This window comes from Pimephales promelas, chromosome 3 (genome assembly GCF_988280905.1).
Source record: "Pimephales promelas chromosome 3, fPimPro1.hap1.1, whole genome shotgun sequence".
Classification (NCBI taxonomy): Eukaryota; Metazoa; Chordata; class Actinopteri; order Cypriniformes; family Leuciscidae; genus Pimephales; species Pimephales promelas.
The window spans coordinates 12313189-12331930 of NC_142771.1; the positions used below are offsets into that span (position 1 = coordinate 12313189).

Below are 18742 nucleotides of genomic sequence, written 5' to 3' on the forward strand. Positions count from 1 at the left end.
GGACAACATGTGCTGTTTGCGGTTGTATGTATAACCGGACTAAACTAGTTCAGTGGCTTAAACGGGATTGTTTTGAACATAAGCTGAAAACGAAATCAGAGTGATCCTGCCAGAGCCCGTCTCTGATCCTGCCAACAACTGTCGTTTCCATCACCTCTCAAAAGACGACGAATCTTCCTATGTACATTTGTTTAAATTCTTAATATTCTATAAACTCTATCAGCATGTGATTGGCTGTTCGCTACTGATGTTACACCTAAACTCAGGATCAAAGCCTGTGTTGACAGAATACCAAATGTGCCAGTTAATGTATTCAAGCAGCACATTCATTTATAATTTTGAACAAACTCCAAAGCACAATGACTAAGTGTGTATTTTTTATTTTAATTGTTTGTCAGCTCGCACAACTGTCTGTCACCATGCCTTGATGAGTATTGATTATTAATAATGTTATTATAATACTCCCAATCAACTACTGCGGAGGGTAAAGGTACTGTTATTTCACCCTTTTGAATTTCGTTGAGGTTGTGTTCCCACATCGTTAGCTAGTTTGGATCGCTATAACTTGAATGACTGTCAACTGTTGAATGAACGAGTGTCAAGCATGTCAAATCGCGCTTTGTTTACTTCCAACCGGAAGTGGCGCCCACTTTTGACGCAAGGCCTCATGGGGCGTAGGAAACTTGTGGATAGCCACTTCCACTGCTTTGCACTTCATGTTGAATAATGACGTTTTTAATGAATCCCCATCGGCCAAATATAAACTCCACATTATTGGTTTCAGCTCAAGGCTGTTGATGGTGGTTTCAAGGCCTGCGTATCTTTGCTATCATGTTATTGACTTAGATCAATATTGACATTTTTGACTTCAAAATCAAATCAGTGATGTAATGATTTTAATACATGCTTTGCTTCTTTTTCCATGTGTATGTCATTCATGTATTGTGAGGGGTGGTGATGGCGCAGTGGACAAGACACATGCCTTTGTTGTGTGAGACCCGGGATCGAATCCACTGTGAGACACCAATGTGTCCCTGAGCAAGACACTTAACCCCAAGTTGCTCCAGAGGCGTGCGACCTCTGACATATATAGCAATTGTAAGTCGCTTTGGATAAAAGCGTCAGCTAAATTAATAAAAAAAAATAAATAAATATTGGTTTGGTGAAATGGTTTGTAGTCTTTAGATTCAGAGTCCCAATTCAGAGGCTCTATCATTCGAAGACCAATTGCATCACAGCGGCAGATGAAGGCTGTGGCAATTTGAAGGCTCATTTAAAATTATTTCTTTGTTTCCCATAAAATGGATACAACAGATGGATCCTTCACAGCCTTGCCTACCCCAGAATTCATTGCACGGCAGTTTTTCTTTAGAGAAATTGCCAAATTTAATCGCCGTGTTGCATGCACGTTAACCACCACTGTCGATTAATGGGTACATAAATCACTCAAGATATGTATATAATTTGTGCACAATAACGACACATATATATATTTTTACTGTCATTGGATAGCACTGAGTAAAAAATCAAGTTTTCTTTATATCTAGTGGCAGTGATCATGACGTTAGTTCAGATAAGTTCCGGTAACCTTTGTCAGGCATCATGCTAGCTATATGGGTGTAAGCGTTTATCTCTTCCTCCGGTAAAATTTTGTGGCAAACTTTTTTTTTTTTTTTGCATTCCGCAGAAAAAAAAGTTTTAAAGCGATTCAAATGTTGACAAGTCTTACTAAGATGCGATTTATATAGTTTTACTCTTTATTAGAAATGGACCATGATAAAAATATTTAGACAGGTTGTGAACCACGTTTTGGTTTCAGACAGTTTAATATAACCTTTTTTTTTTAAATAAAATAAAAAGTCTAGTACCAATGTTACTGTGGCTTATCAACAAAAGCTGTCAAAGTTGCTAGGCGACTAGAGACTAAAGTAGACCGTCCCATTTAACAATGCTTGGTCTGACGTTCTTTGCGGCCTTCGAAGGATGAAGCCCCTGATTTGGGACACAGCTTCACCTTCTGCAGATCATTGCAAACAATTGTAACTCATTCAAGTTTTTTTAAATAGTTTTTTTTTTTTTTGTAAATTTGATGTAGCCTTATAACATGTTCTCATGGCATTTATATTGGGGTTGTGTTTCTTTGTGTATTTTTTTTTTTAATTTACTGTTTTTTCTTCAAAATGTTAAAAAAAAAAAATGCTTGAAATTCCTCCTGCTGTGCTTATAAGTTCTCAATATATGGCTCTGGTTGGGATGACCTCATCAGTGTTTTGATGAGGAAAGTTCACTTCAGGAAGTAACCAAAGCAATAGGCTGCTTGTGCTTGAGAAAATACATTTTGTTATTATTTTACACAAATATAGATTTATATATCACAACTATGTCTCTGACATTTGTATTAACGACGATTTGAGAAGACCGCAAAAGATGAGATTGTTTTATATAGGGGTGTGTGGAGTTCTCCGAAAATAAAGTCACTGAGATCTCGTGTTGTTGTATGCTAGCACACTGATTGGCTGCATGTTATCGTTTCCCTCTTCCGCACTCTTTCTATCCTCCCGATTTCTACACGACAAAAAGTATCCGCGCTTGCTTATAAACTACAGGTATATAAAGATCACATCTGAATATGCATAAAATATGACGTTTATTAGATGCTAGAGACTGTTACGTTCAGACTGACGGTCAGTGATTTCCTTTCGATTTCAAATGTCACTGAAAACATTCTAGTCTAGTTTCTCAGTCTAGTTTCTTTTTGAAAGTCATTTTCTCTATAGATAAATAATGACTACAAAAAAATACAGTTGAATGAATAAATTATTACTTATGTATATGTACGTTTCACAATGTCACAGCAAAACAATTATGCCAAAAAAATATCTCAACTTGTGATGGTTCAACTTACCCCAAACTGATATCAAGTAAAGTCTGACTTTGTTTGGTTCAAAACTAATAATAGCGAAAACAAGCATTTTATTTATTTAAATTATTAAGAATAAAGAATAATATAAAAAGCAGCATGTTAATGTTGATGTTTTGTCTTTTTAGCTAGTTTAAAGGGACTGAAGAAAAACAATGGAACATCAGTGTAAGTTTTACATGAAAAGACACCACATTTGAAATAATATTGGCATACAAAAATCATTTGATTTAATTCTTTCTGGGTTTGCTGGCTGATTCATTGGTTTGTTACTGTGTTCTGAAGATGAGAAAAGAGTGACACATTTAAGTGTTGATGTTTGATACTTAGATGCTGAGTTTGTGGACACGCACTATGAAGCTCTCATTCAGAACGTAACATCTGTGATGACCATCGCTGATAAGCTGCATGAAAACAGAAAGCTTACCTGGAAACAGTATTCAAAGATCACACAAACAACAAAAAGGACCCAAAGTACAGAGCTTTTAAAAGCTGTGAAATCTGGAGGATCTGCAGTAAAATCAGCTTTTTGCGAAATACTGCAAGAAATAGAGCCTGATGTCATTCAAAAGCTTCAAGGTATGAAGTAAACAACATATTTAAATATATATATATATATATATATATACATCTATTGTAACTCAACTTTTATTTTAATATTTTAAATGGATTTTCCAGGTTCATTCTTACAGACGGCCGATGACAAACAGGGAACTGAGTCTCACCATCAAAAAGTAGCAACAGAAAAAGTGCAAGATAAGACAGACAAACCAGATGATGACATCATCAGGTGCAACCCATCCTCAATAAAACACAGAAGTAAAATTGAGGAACTCAAGAAAGATCCCTCCAAGAAAAAAGTCAGTAACATCTTCTTTTCTAGAAGTAATAATTACATTATTGGCTCTGGAGGAAGTGGTATAGTATATCTCGGCCTGAAGGAAGATGGCACTGAGGTGGCCATTAAACGAATAACCAAGGATCCACTGAATAGCAAAGACTTTGAAAATGAACTGAAGCATCTACGAGATTTAAAGCTTGAGAGCAAGAACATCGTCAGGTATGTGGACTTGGCAGAGGATGAAGATTTTTATTATCTTGCGCTACAGCTTTGTGAATATGATATGGAGGACTACATGGAAAATCTTCGTTTGCAGGAGCAAAAGGACAAAGACAACGCTTTGAGGAAAATAGTGAAGGAGATGCTTCTTGGCCTTCAAGTTCTTCACCACGCTGACGTGATACATCGTGATATAAAGCCTAGAAATGTTTTGATAGGTATCAAAAATAGGTTTTATTTACTACTGTGGCAGCTTTACAAGGAATGTATCATAATTTAGTCTATAACATTAATTAGAGAGAGATGGAGAGATTATATCACAGGTAAGCTAAACTCATATTTCAACAGATTCAGGGAAAAATGCAAGGCTGGCCGACTTCGGCTTGAGTCGCAAACTGGAGGAGGGCAGAAGCACAGTTCATACTAATAGAGCTGGTACTCGAGGCTGGGAGGCAACAGAGATCCTGAATCAGTCTGAAAAGAGTGGCTATAAAAAGAGCTCGGACATCCAGGTTTGTGAAATATCATGAATCAACTGCAGTCGTGAGATTACTGAGAGTTCACCAAGCTAAGGGTGGATTGGGGTTTCATTTTTGCTGATGATTAGTGGGTGAAGCCTCTGCAGACAAGGCGGGCTATTTGCACTTGGTGTAAGATTATTTTAGTATTACATTACATCTTGTGACATTCTTTGTTCCAATTCTATGACCAATGCTAGAGGATCGAACAATGAATCATGGTTCGTTTAATATTATATTTCAGTTCTTGCAGTTTATGCTAATAAACATAGTTTGAAAACGTGCAGCTTTGTCGTAAATATGGCAGAAGTAGGCCCCATTAGAAATATGGAAGATATATGTGAGTCAAAAAGGTTAACTTGCTGTTCTCTGACAATCTTACCTTCCTTTACCAGTTTGTCAGTCAATAACAACTTATTGTTCTGTTCTTTAAAGATATTGTTAAAAAAAAACGAACATTTTATGGTTTATTTTGGCAACACTTTAAAAGTTGGTGTAGATACATGTTACTTTATGTACTTACTTACTTACTTAAATAACAGTAAATTATGCATAATTACAAGTAACTAAACCTGACCCTAACAGTAACTCTATAGTAAGTTCATGAAGTTATTTTTTTTATTTTGATAGCCCCATTCACTTTCATTATATGAAAGAGCAACTGAAATATCTTTCAGAAATCATTTGATTACATTCACCATTTGATGTGTCAATAAAGTTAAAATGTGAATGGATGAGTGGAAACATGCGAGTACAGCTCTTCCGGTTTATATCTCGCTGTCCCGTTCATATGTGCTTCACAGTTTGCCCAATTTATTGCAGGTTGCTGGGATGTTGGTGTACTACATCCTCTCTGATGGGAAACATCCATTTGGGGACATGGATCGTGAGGTGAACATCAAGAACGGGAACTACTCTCTTGAACATGTACAAGATATAGTAGCCAAGGATCTCATTGAATGGATGATCAACATAGAACCAGTAGAGAGACTGACTGTTGATGAGGTCTTACGACACCCTTTTTTCTGGGATGATTACAGGTAAATTATAAGTGATGCTTGTCAAAAGAGTCACTGCCAAGACATTCATTTAGATTGCTTTATCTTAAAGGGATACTTCACCTCTGGAAAAATGAGTGTGTATTTAAAATGGGTCATTTATGTAGAAGAAATGTGAAATTATTTTTGAATTTGGAGCTTTCTAGACTGAGAAAAGCCAGAAAATGTATTTTTGGCTTATGTGGATGAAAGACAACAACTCCCAGAATGCACTTGCTTCGCTGCCCAGGAGGCCACGCCTACCGGTAACAGAGCGCAGTGGTTAAACAACAAGTCTAGGCTATGTTAAAACGCACTTGTTTAGCATTCATGTAAACACAACATTCAGATTCACCAATCAGAATGAATTTAGTTAGATTTAAAAGCTGTTCATGTAAACAATGAATGGTGACTGCAGAAAGCAAAAGCTGAATCCTGGACATCGACAGCCAGACATGTCCTGGAAAAAAGAGGATGGTAACCCCTACTACTCAGCTTTCTCCACAGAACAAGAGCCTGCTAGCTTAGCTTCCAAAAAAAGATGGCTGACACTATGTGTTTATTCTGTGAGTGAGATCCCACCCTCTATGGAGAACATGCGGGACAGACCCTACTACTGACTGAAGTCTTTAGCCGCTGGCCAACAAATCCTCCGATGACACAAAATGGTGATTTTTTGCATCATCGGAGCACATTTTCCAGACAAAAAAATACAGGTTTCCTACTAATAAAAAAGCTTAATGCTAAATCCTGAAGTATCCCTTTAAGCTGTAAGTCTGAGAATGTTCAAGGAATCACTATGACAATTTTGCCATTATTTTCTCACCCTCATCTCAATGCCTACATTTTATTTCCTTCAGCAAAGATACAGTCCTCAGGAAGCTGGGTGATAGGCCTGAAATCCAGAACTACGAGTATTTAGCAAAACTTCGCAACCTCTACATAGAAAAGGATCACACAGAGGAAACAGACCCAACAGCAACACTGACCATCTATGAGGCCTTCAGTGAACTTAAAATCGAGAATGAAAAGAAGTAAGGTTTATATATATATATATACAGGCATGTGAAAAAGAAAGTAAACCTTTTAAATTCTATGCTTTTATGTGTCCAAACATAATTAATAAAACATCAGGTCCTTGGCAGGTCTTAAAATCAGGGAAATACAACCTCAGATGAACAACAATACATGATATTTTACACTATAGGTTTATTACACTCATGGTTTATTTAAATAAAAGCCATGCGTAATAAGTACACACTATGATTTAACTGCGAAGAACCACCATTAGCAGCAGTTATTATTACTTATTTAAATTAATTATTTTCTTTATCAGTCTCTCATCGTTGTGGAGGAGTTATGGCACTCTCTTCTTTACAACGTTGCTTCTGTTCATTGAGGTTTGTGGGGCATTTATGCACAGCTCTCGTTATGCACCGATATGTAAAAAGATAGAATTCAAAAAGGTGTACTTTTTCACATGACATTAACATAGATACAACATAGTTGACATGTGATTCATGATTGTTCATTTTTTGTCCTTCAGGAGAAAGGATATCCTTGCTATAGTGGGTGAGGATTTAAAAAACCTTTGGAAGCTCTTCAAAACTGCAGAGGAGGCCACAAAGGGAAAAACCTTTTCTAATTGGAAATTGCAGGTGAGTTAAACTGAAACCACAAGACTCGTCTAAACACAAGACAAGAGCTTTCCTGTCCTTGCTCTGCACATTATCTTGGTTCATTCAAGGCTGAGTTGGGACTAGTAATGTAGCACACTGGACCATCCATGCTGGTGTGTGTCTTATTTGCAGCTTTCAGAAATATGGCCAGACATCAACAAGAAGCTTCCGGAGGACGTACTTGGCCTGCTGCGTGTTTTGCGCAACAAACTGGTGCATGGGTAAGTGGACACTAATGTCCACCCAGATTTCATTTTGTATTTTTAATGCTTCTGTTTTGATTTTAGTTCCCTCTATCTTTTGTTTCTAACAGGAATGTCAGGAATGAATTTGAAGAGAACAACATTTTTGGTCTTTTCCCGGACTTCTTCATCATTTTACATAGAGTGGCTAAAGAATTAGACTGGGATTATTGGAGAAGCTGAGATGACATTACATGGCGAAAGCGTTTGCAGTTTTCACATTCAGCACTGAGGGCATGGTTCTCAAACTTGTTATATAACTTCATTTCTATTGGGTTTTGTCGTTCAGTAGATGGATTCACAGATTAAAAAGGCTGTGATTATATTTTCTCTTTTAATTACAAAGGTTTCAGGGTCTACTCAAATAAGGGTTTGTTTTAACAAACTAAAATTGCAGCAGAAAGTTGGTGGATGTGTGTGTTTGTTTGAATTATGCTTTGTGGAAAAAGTTATAATGAAGTTAAGATTAAATCAAATCAGGGCTGTAATAATTTTACATGATTGACGTCTCTTTCTTATCATGTAAATAAATGGTTTATGAAAGTAGTCTCAGAGTATGTCTTCTGGAAATTACACAAAGCAGGGCCTACAATCAAAACTAGCGATGTTTTATGTTTGATAATTTCTTATTATTATCAATGTTGCAAACAAGTTTTTTTTTTCAAAAGTAAAAAAAGAACAATAAATTAATAGGCGACTTTAGTTTAGCAAAAGCACACTAAATTGATCAAAAGAGGAATCGAAAAGTAACCGAACATGAGCCATTTTAGAAAAGAGATGCGCTTCAAAAACTTAGATTTTTAGTTTTAGATTATGAGTCCTCCAAAATCTGCCTATTTTATAATACCTGGTAATGTTCAAGCCAACCGCCGTAAAATAAAAATAAGATTTCAATGGTCCAGTGACGCTGTGTGCCACACTCAAAATGGCGCCCGGGACTCTCCATCTTTCACACATTCATGATCCTCTTCCGCCCTCCGTGCGCTGCCTGTCAAACTCAAACTGAACTAAAAGCACACCTGTTTAAAGCATAGGCTGTAAAAATCATAATTCGTCGTATACAGGTACGTAAAGCTTTTATCTGTTTATATGACATTATACCGGAGTCCGTTATTAGCTCCTGTGCTTTTGGGTCAACTGCTATTCGTGTGCACGTCTTGTGGCCAAGAACTGTGACGCTAATGCTTGTTTACAGAATAAGTGTTTGAGGATTTATTTGTTTACCTACGTTGGCCAGTGACTGAAACTCTCCTAGCTATAGTAGTATTATGAAATCTGTCATTTAAAACACAATCTTAATGTCCTGTATGCCAAGTGTTATTACTAGTTACTTCAGCAAAGTATGACTTAATAACTCTATAATATGTATTATGTTGATATTGTATGCTGCCATTTTGGGCAGTTTTCTCTTAAAACAGATATTAATTTGAAGGGGCAGCCTGGTAAAATAAAGATTTTATATAAAAAATGCATAGAAATGATTAAGGCATTGCTGGATGTTTTGATACACATGTAATGTATATGATTGCTCTGCTCTATGACATGCATTTTTACTTTTACAGAGGCTCACTCATCATGGCGTTAAGGAGTGCGAGCCGTCTGCTTGTGAACAGCCAGAGAGCCGTCCTCTTTACAGCTTGCAGATCACAGAAAACTGCTGCGGCTTCTCCATGGGGTCAGAACAGCAGTTTGTCAGATATATGTCTTTATATAATGCACACTAAAGCACCCCTGTGCTGGTTTTTATTATTATTATTATTCACTATGATAATAATAAAACCATTATAAATGTCTTTACCGTCGCGACTCGCTGTTGATCAATTCAATGCATCATTTCTTAATAAAGTAGTAAAGGATCTCTATGATCCCAAACTTTTGAATGGGAGTGTATTTCGAATGCATATTTCTATTCGCACATGCATATGTATAATTCTATTATTCCTCTAATCAGATGCAGAGAAGTCTGGTGAAAAGAAGCAAGTGAAAACACGTATGTTTACTTCGTTTGCAATATTTCCTGCTGTAAGCTTATCTGCTGATCTCTGACCTGTGTGTTTGTTATATCCCGTCATGTAAACCTCAGCTAAAGTGCAGTTTGACTGGCGTGATGCGTTGGAGCTGGAGAGTCTCCTGACAGAGGAGGAGGTCATGATTCGAGACTCTTTTCGCACTTACTGCCAGGAGAAACTCATGCCGCGTATCCTGATGGCCAACAGAAATGAAGGTGAGTGTATATTAATATCATAATGACAGCTTGTAGTTTACAACAGGACTTTTAAAATGGGCTACAGGCTGTGTAGTAGGGCGTTAGTTTCCATTGATTTAGCATTTTTAAACAAACTTCTCTTTGTTCTCCACTAGTTTTTCATCGTGAGATTGTGTCTGAGATGGGGGAACTGGGTGTTTTGGGCCCAACTATTAAAGGTATGTATAATATATCAGTCCCGTGATTAAAAGGGGACTTGGCAACTATTTCAACTTAATAAAACCGTTTTGAAATCATTTGAATGATTCAATAACCTGTTCTGGAGAGAATGGTGACTTTCCCAAGCGTCCCCAGGCTGAAAACCAACCATGCAACATGGGTGCTAACGTCCCGCTAAGTTGGAAATAGGAAGTCTTGTGAGAAGCGAGAACCACAAACTGCTTTATGGCAATTCGACATAATTCCATGATACTGTGCATGATGTATTACCTCGGTAGACACAGCTCCACACGATAAAGTTGGCCGGCTAATAACAAATGCACATGTCCGGCTCTAGGTTAATTGGTGCCCAAGGGAGAGTACTCTCCCTCACTCATGCACTCTTCCCTGTCAAGGTTACGGCTGTGCTGGCACAAGTTACGTGGCGTACGGTCTCATCGCTCGCGAGGTGGAGCGAGTGGACAGCGGCTATCGCTCGGTCATGAGTGTGCAGTCCTCGCTGGTCATGCACCCCATCAACGCTTACGGCACCGAGGCACAGAAGCAGAAATACCTGCCCAGACTGGGTGAGACTCAGAGAATGTGTCACAATGCAATAAATCTTAATGGTTCACATTCTTTATCTTTTGATTATGGGCTGAAATATTGCTCAAAAGACTCTCCCACTTAAAAGGATTCTCCTCTTTTTTTGGAAATAGGCTCATTTTACCACTCCCCCAGAGTTAAACAGTTGAGTTTAACCGTTTTCAAATCCATTCAGACGATTTTCTGATATTTAGATGAATATCAGTAACCAGACAGTTTTTGTTCTCATTGACTTCCATAGTAGGAAAAAAATATACTATGGAAGTCAATGAGACCAGAAACTGTCTGGTTACTGGTATTCTTCTAAATATACAAAAATTGTCTGAATACATTAAAAAATGGTAAAACTCAACTGTTTAACTCTGGGGGAGTGGTAAAATGAGCCTATTTCCAAAAAAAAGTGGAGTATCCCTTTAAGTTCATAACCATACAGACATCATATTGTCTATGTGTCGCGCAGCACAAGGAGAGATTCTAGGTTGCTTTGGACTGACGGAGCCAAACCACGGCAGTGACCCGAGCGGCATGGAGACCAAAGCCAAGTACAACCCGTCCAGTCGCACCTTCACCCTCACCGGATCCAAGACCTGGTGCGTCTAAGCGCCAACAGTCTTAGAACAACAGTAAAGGGCAAGAAATCACAATCCTGTACAGAACAAGGTTACAAGTAACAGTCTGTGTCCACATGGTGGTGTCATAAGCCTGCGTTCAGTTAATGGACAGATGCTGCCAGTGCCAGAATGCAGCAGTTATGGTGTGTTTTTGTAGGCCATCCCAGAAGTTTGCAAGACCCTGATTCCCTTGGCAGAAACCCAAAAGGATTTTTTTTCTACTGGCTTTTGGATTATTGTAGAAAACCAACTAAAGATTATGATTCTTTCTTACACCTTTTGATCATCATGATAATCTTTACACATTAACATCACCTGAAGTAAAAATCTAAAATTAGACTATAAACGTCCTACACCACGGTCATTTGACTTCAACATCATCATCACAACATTTACGACATATCTTTGAGTCTTTACTTAAAACCTACAAGTTGGAAAGTTTGAGTTTGAATAGTTTGTATAACCTCAGCAAAGCTGTGAAAATGGTGGACCAGTGAGAAGATACGAAGAGTTTACGAATGATGACCTCTGTAGTCCATTTAGCCTCTTGTAATCAACTGCCTTTTTCAAGATAAGCAAAATCATTAAAAAAAAATCATTAATGTGTTTTTTTTTATGCTTTAGAAAAACAATACAACATTTAAATATCTTGAGCTTGTGTTAAACACACATATTTTTTCAGGCATTTAACAAAAAAAAATAAAATTGACTTCTAGACTATTGACTTCTAAATTAGCTAAAAATGCTAATTTCCGGTTTTTAGGTCTCATTCCTGCAGCACTTGTTTTGAAAAATGATCTAAATTGAGGACAAGAGAAGTAACAAAGAGTCTCTTCTATCGTCTTAAACTTGCTTCATTCTCTCGCACAGGATTACGAACTCACCCGTGGCTGATATCTGTGTGGTTTGGGCCAAATGCGATGACGGGAAGGTGCGTGGTTTCATCCTGGAGCGTGGCATGAAGGGTCTGTCCACCCCCCAGATCGAGGGCAAGTTTTCTCTGCGGGCTTCAGCCACCGGCATGATCATCATGGACGAGGTGGAAGTGCCAGAGGAAAACCTGCTGCCCAAAGTTTCAGGACTGGCAGTGAGTGAGGGAGAAATCGCATGAGACACCATCAAGAACCACTGGCTCAGAGTTTATTGACTTGATTATTAGTAGGCATAGACTTAAAGTCAATGCAAGATATAGTCTTTCACAATAATGAAGCACTGGCATGAAACGGAAGTTGCAATAGTCTTTTCTTCCAATTATGGCTTCTCAAACAAGCACCTAGTCAATGCATGATATGTTTTTTTTATGATATTTTTTAGTGAATCTCAATGCTAATATAGCTGTGATTTTTCACCAGGGTCCATTCGGGTGTCTGAATAACGCTCGCTATGGCATCGCATGGGGAGCTCTGGGAGCCGCAGAGTTTTGTTTTCACGCCGCACGACAGTACACACTGGACAGGTCAGAACACGTCTGCAATCTGTTCTCATTAATGAGTGACTGGATAGTGAGGGAAGTGTGGAGTCTCAGTAAATTTGCTTTCTTGCTAAGATTGGCTCTCCTTTTAGTTCATGTGTATATGCTTCTTGTTTTTCAGAATGTAACAATGTTCCTGTAATGTTCTCTTTAGGATCCAGTTTGGAGTTCCTCTAGCCAGAAACCAACTGATCCAGAAGAAGATGGCAGACATGCTGACCGAGATCACTATCGGCTTGCAGTCGTGTCTGCAGCTGGGCCGACTGATAGATGACAAAAAGTGAGGTTCATCTATACGCTGCTCTGGTTTTTACGATTATCTCAGGGTGAAAAAAAGTGATGGATATACAGTATATAGTGACCTAATTTTAGTTTTACTCAGGCCTCAAATATTATATAACTGACTTGGTCGTTATGACTATTTTCCCTATAATATGATTAACAAAAAATCTTCTCCAAAAAATCAACAAAAGTCACAAATTCATTAGTCAAAAAGTTTTGTGAATTCTGGTTAAGAAGAGAAACATGGAAACATTAGACACTTCCCATTCGTTCACTGCAATTGCATTTTTTAAAAGAGGTCATATAATGGTACATACACTTTTACTGGATGGAGAAAAATCCTTCCAGTGTTTTTGTTTTAATCTTCTTGTATGTTTTCCTGTCTCAAATCGAGCTGTTCGATTTTGTGACGTCACTAAATCGGACGCCCCTCCCACGATTGTTGATTGACAGCAACATTTCTACACATCCCCACCCTGAGCGAGCTGTCATCTTAGTCCGCCATTGTTGATACACTGGAGCAGAATGGCGTCTAAGCGATTGACTGTTCTTGGGTGTAATAACGAACACAGTCATTTTGATGTTCCTAAATCCGCTGAAGACGCAGTGGCTGAGTTTTGTTTTCGAAGGGAATATTCCCCACGATCAACGTCAAAGCTTTCATGTTTGCGAGAATAATTTCTCACCAGACTGCTTTATAAACAAGGGTCTGCTTTATAAACTGGTTTTACTATGAAGCTGCTCCTGAAAAAAGAATCAGTGCCAACTATTCGTGTCCCTGCTGCACCTCCAGAAGAAGTGAGTGTAACGCTTGATTAACCTTCATATTAATCTTTAATCGCGAAAAAAAGTTCATGAGTCATGACCATCTGCCAGCAAATGTCGTCTTGTGGTACCATCTCAAAGAGGCACAAAATCTTTCTCGGACCTTTACCGTGACTGTTCCCTGCTGGTGGAATGATCTGCTTAACTCAACCAGAGCTACTGAATCAGTAACCACTTTCAAGAAACTGCTGAAGATGTATCTTTTTCGGCAGCACTTGATCCTGTAATACTAATACTTTCTCTTTTATCTTCTATTCTCTAAAAATAAATAAAACTGCATTAAATTTATCTGAGAGGGGTCATAGCACTTGCATTTGTTGTCCTACTGTTTGTTTAACTGTTTCTATTGTTCTCATTTGTAAGTTGCTTTGGATAAAAGCGTCTGCTAAATGAATAAATGTAAATGTAAATTTAAAGGCATATGCACTGAAATAGCATGCTGAAAACAGCTGATTTTGACCAGGTAAAATTAGTGTTTTCTTACAATACTAATGAGAATTTTTAATACAAGTATATTACAAAGTTTTAATTTAGACCCTAAAGATTCATATTAACTTGTACAAAAATGGCATAATATAACCTTTTTAACAAAGTAAATGTGATTAGTAAATTATTTTTTAAAAGGTCCAGTAATTTAACTTTCTTCATTTTTAAAGCTACACTGTGTAACTCTTTTAGTTTATTCTTAGCTAAAAACACTTAGTTCTTTCAAAAATATATGTGCTCATTAATGTATATTTAGTTCGTTCAAGTATTAAAGGATTCTCGTGAGTGTATAATATGCCATTGAAAATACATACGGGTAATGTTTCCCCTCCATCTTGAATGTACGTTAGCCAAAGAGGGACAAAAGGCTTCGCCTTTCGCGTTTACGTTTGAGTTAACACTCATATACGAGGTCGAACTGGAAGCCATGTTAATCTTGGACTACATTGGCCACTGTAGGAGTTAAAACAAAATCGGAATTGAGAGGAACAGAAACTAATATTCACTGGATGGTTATATACGTTTTCACCGCTAGATGGGGGTCAAAATCACACAGTGTAGCTTTAAGTCACTTCAATATTTATCATTACAAAAATACACCCCAGTGAAGTTTCCTGTCAAAATAGAGCTGCTCTGCAGGAAGTAAGGCCACTTATTTACTACGTTTACTAAAACATAGTTTAATTTAAAATGTAAACCCTGTCTTGAAAGAATGATTTTAATATGTATTAAGAAAAACACCACGCGTAGATGTCTAACTGATCACATCCAAGCTAACGGTCTTTACTCTCTGATCTACGTTCACAGAGCGGCTCCAGAGATGATATCTATGCTGAAGAGGAACTCCTGCGGGAAAGCCCTGGATATCGCTAGACAGGCCCGAGATATGCTGGGAGGAAACGGCATCGCTGACGAATATCACGTCATTCGGCACGTCCTGAACCTGGAAGCCGTCAACACTTATGAAGGTCAGAGAGAGTGACGGAGATGTGAATACAGTGAAAAGATCAGGCATTACAGAGAAACCCGTGTGTAATCCCTGATTTAAACTTCCTGCTGGTCACAGCACAGACGAGAGGTCTGTAATGCTTTGAGCTTTTAGGAAAGTGATCAGGATTACAAAGAAAGTTCGTTATTTTTGGAGGACATCAGAAAGCTTGCATTAAAGCACTTTTTATATTATTTCCAGTTGGTTGCCTTGAACAGCAACAAACTTGTTCAAAACATCCTGACTTTTCCCTTGTTCTTTTTTTTTTTAAGGAATAATACATAATTTCATAAACACTGCCCCACTGTAAGTAAAAAAAATAGCCATAAAGGTGGCTGTTAGTGCATAGTTTTACACTAAGTTAAGAACATAAATCATTTGCAATCATAAAGCGATCAAGTTTATTGAGATATTAAAGTCAGGAGCATGTTGCGATATTTTGTTTTATTTTCAATGTAAAGCATTTGGATTTATGGGCTTTTTCGTGTTCACTGTTTTTTCCAAGCAAGATCTTGCAACACGAACAAATCCATGCAAACCAGTAATGTTTTTTTTAAGGCATGTTTAGAAAACCTATTCAAATGTCCTTATTTAACTAAATCCTAGTCCTTGCTTAATCTGTGAAACCAGGCCTAAAACTTTTTAGCGGAACGCAATTTTGGCTTTGATTTTCTAGCCATTTTTAGTCCAAATAACATTGTAAAATATTTGGCCCTCCAGGAACTGAGTTTTACATTAAACTTAAACTTTATAGCCCCTTTCACACAGAGATTCCAGAAAATACACTGATAATGTGTCTCAGGTAGGGTTGGGTACTGAAACCAGGTTCCGATATGGAACCGATAAGTAACGGGACCACATCAAAACGCAGATTTCGATGCCTCATTTCAGTGCCACTTAAATGTCTCAGCTGTCTGTTGAAATATCTGCCCTCTGGTTCTCCTAAACGGACGTATTATCACCACATGTGATCGCTAGTTAACCCTTTAACGCGTATGATGTGCTTAAAGGATTAGTTCACTTTTGAAAAAACTTTTGCTGATAATTTACTCACCCCCATGTCATCCAAGATGTCCATGTCTTTCTTTCCTCAGTCGAAAAGAAATTAAGGTTTTTGATGAAAACATTCCAGGATTTTTCTCCTTATAATGGACTTCAATGGGAACCGGATGGTTCAAGGTCCGAAAGATAGTGTTAATAACAGTTTCAGATGCAGCTTCAAATGTCTTTAAACGACACCAAATGATGAACAAGGGTCTTATCATGCGAAACGATCGGTTATTTCAAAGCTTATTCCAAAAATGTAACTTTTCTAAGGACAAATGCTAGCCTTGTAAGATATTGTGAGGCGCGTTTGCAACGTCACGTAATACGTAATTACGTTCAAAAGGTCACGGGCGACGTAGCCGGAAGTACAGAATCAAAATCGTCCGACATCGTTGTTTTACCTTTTAATTCCTTTTTTGTAAACGGTGTTTGAGTTAGTTTGCACGTTCAACCTATGCGTTCAACTTGTAAACACTCTGACTCAGTACTTCTGGCTACGTCGCCCGTGACCTTTTGAACGTAATTACATATTACGTGACGTTGCAAACGCGCCTCACAGAATGGAGAAAGGCTAGCATTTGTCCTTAGAAAAGTTACATTTTTGGAATAAGCTTTGAAATAACCGATCGTTTTGCATGATAAGACCCTTATTCATCGTCTGGTGTCGTTTAAAGACATTTAAGGCTGCATCTGTAACTGTTATACTGTCGTTTGGACCTCGGTTGGACCTGGTTCCCATGGAAGTCCATTATAAGGAGAAAAATCCTGGAATGTTTTCATCAAAAACCTTAATTTCTTTTCGACTGAGGAAAGAAAGACATGGACATCTTGGATGACATGGGGGTGAGTAAATTATCAGCAAAAGTTTTTTCAAAAGTGAACTAATCCTTTAAAGCAACACCAAGGAACTTTTCCTCTGCGGTCACCCTACAGGTTGGAAGCGGAATTGTCCATTCTTGCGGTTGACCTACTGTCGCACGCACACACATACTCTCTGTTTATCCAGCACTAGCTTTGGAATCATGATGACAATTCGAAAGCTACCCATATAAAAATGTAGTTGTAGTTGTACCCATTTAAAAATGTATATTAAATGTAGTTGTAGTCTACTGTCGAGTCCACCTATCGGCAATTGTAACGCTCGCCGTAAAGCAAGTCAAATTTGTAGTTTTCTTATGTCTCATTCGGACTACAGAAACGCGACCCGATCTGGCAATCTTACATAGCAGGGATAAATCAGATAAAGGACCGCAAAGCAGTGGCATAAGTGCATTTCACCATGTCACGACTTGATGAACCACTGAAACGATTTTGAGGTAAAAAATCTTACTTAGTGTTGCTTTAATGTTATGATCGTGTGATCAACAACTTCATATATTAGATAATATTCAGATATTTTAGTAAACATAAGTACTAGCAAAACAACATTTATTGTTTGTAAAATACACACTGATGTCTATGGAAGCGGCAATTGTAAATTGTTTAGATACACATTGTGTAGGCAACTATAAAATTTACTCTGTTCTTCTCACCAGCCACTTACTTTAATGTATTTCCGGAGAAGTGGATGAATTCACGTGGTGTAGGCCTAAATCTGAGATAGACAGCAATATTTTTGTTTATGTTTATATTTATGTCAGCGCAATATTTTTATCTCAAATGGATGAAAAAAAGAAAGCCGTCCTACTGGTTGAAAGACGATACAATTTTGGTTGCACCTTATTGAGACTAAGACTTTGAGATCCTTCTATATATTGTTTTGGTCAATTTTATTTTAATTTCTTGTCATATTTTTTATTTTATTTAGTCTTATGGATCTTGGGCTTTGTCGTCAATAGTTATTCACGTAAAATGTTTCATAAATAAAGAATCACAAAAAAAAAAAAAACTTGGTATAAAACCAGCTATAATAATGAGCTAGCTCTGATTGAAGGCTTGATTGAGTAACTTTTTTTTTTCCCAAACACGTTGATTATTGTGGTCTTTTGTAGGTACCCATGACATCCATGCCCTGATCCTGGGCAGAGCCATCACTGGACTGCAGTCCTTTACCGTGGACAAATGAGCTGCCGTCTCCCTACTGTACACATCATTTACACTGACTTCTGCCTTTGACGTACAGTATTATCCATTCAGTTCAAGAACGCATGTAGAGTTTGCATCATTTACCATTACATTACTTATTTGAAATCTTTAATAAACACAATATTCTCTGAATCTGGTTTAAAACAAAAACGTGTTAGCAGTATTTCAGGTACTGTATATGGTAATTGAATGTCTGTACTTTATGTAGTCTTTGTCAGATATCTATTTTTCTATGTCCTCATAACTAGATCACAAAACTTTGAATCAAAGTTTGCACGCAGTAGATTTGTAAAGAAATGCACCAAGGATCGCAAAAATGAAAATCTGCATGTTTTTGGTTGTACATTGATGTATTATAAAAAAAAAAATCTCAAAGTGTTAGGCTGTCTCGAACAAATTATATTTAATGCAGGTGAATAAAATGTTCAATATTACAGTGTTTCCCCTTTTGCTTTCATCACGCAGATGGATGCTCTATGGT

At 37.6% G+C, this 18742-nt stretch overlaps 2 protein-coding genes across 3 annotated transcripts; both read left to right on the forward strand.

Annotated features, from left to right (window-relative positions):
- Window positions 1–1007: 1007 nt before the first annotated feature.
- On the forward strand, window positions 1008–8002 carry LOC120473084 (serine/threonine-protein kinase/endoribonuclease IRE1). 2 transcript variants are annotated; one of them, XM_089128264.1, is made up of 10 exons: window positions 1008–1098; window positions 3049–3088; window positions 3251–3499; window positions 3599–4198; window positions 4329–4492; window positions 5321–5538; window positions 6396–6569; window positions 7082–7193; window positions 7347–7435; window positions 7528–8002. In XM_089128264.1, the coding sequence occupies exons 2-10, from the start codon at window positions 3076–3078 to the stop codon at window positions 7637–7639; spliced, it is 1731 nt and encodes a 576-aa protein (XP_088984390.1). In that variant the 5' UTR covers window positions 1008–1098; window positions 3049–3075; the 3' UTR covers window positions 7640–8002. The 2 variants fall into 2 exon arrangements, with proteins under 2 accessions (XP_088984390.1, XP_039518673.2); XM_039662739.2 differs by lacking the exon at window positions 1008–1098 and adding an exon at window positions 2248–2606.
- Window positions 8003–8361: 359 nt separating this feature from the next.
- On the forward strand, window positions 8362–18695 carry gcdhb (glutaryl-CoA dehydrogenase b). Its single transcript, XM_039662756.2, has 12 exons — window positions 8362–8520; window positions 9019–9131; window positions 9408–9446; window positions 9540–9680; window positions 9818–9880; window positions 10277–10447; window positions 10927–11056; window positions 11948–12164; window positions 12430–12533; window positions 12703–12828; window positions 14949–15109; window positions 18168–18695. The coding sequence occupies exons 2-12, from the start codon at window positions 9032–9034 to the stop codon at window positions 18239–18241; spliced, it is 1326 nt and encodes a 441-aa protein (XP_039518690.2). The 5' UTR covers window positions 8362–8520; window positions 9019–9031; the 3' UTR covers window positions 18242–18695.
- Window positions 18696–18742: the final 47 nt, after the last annotated feature.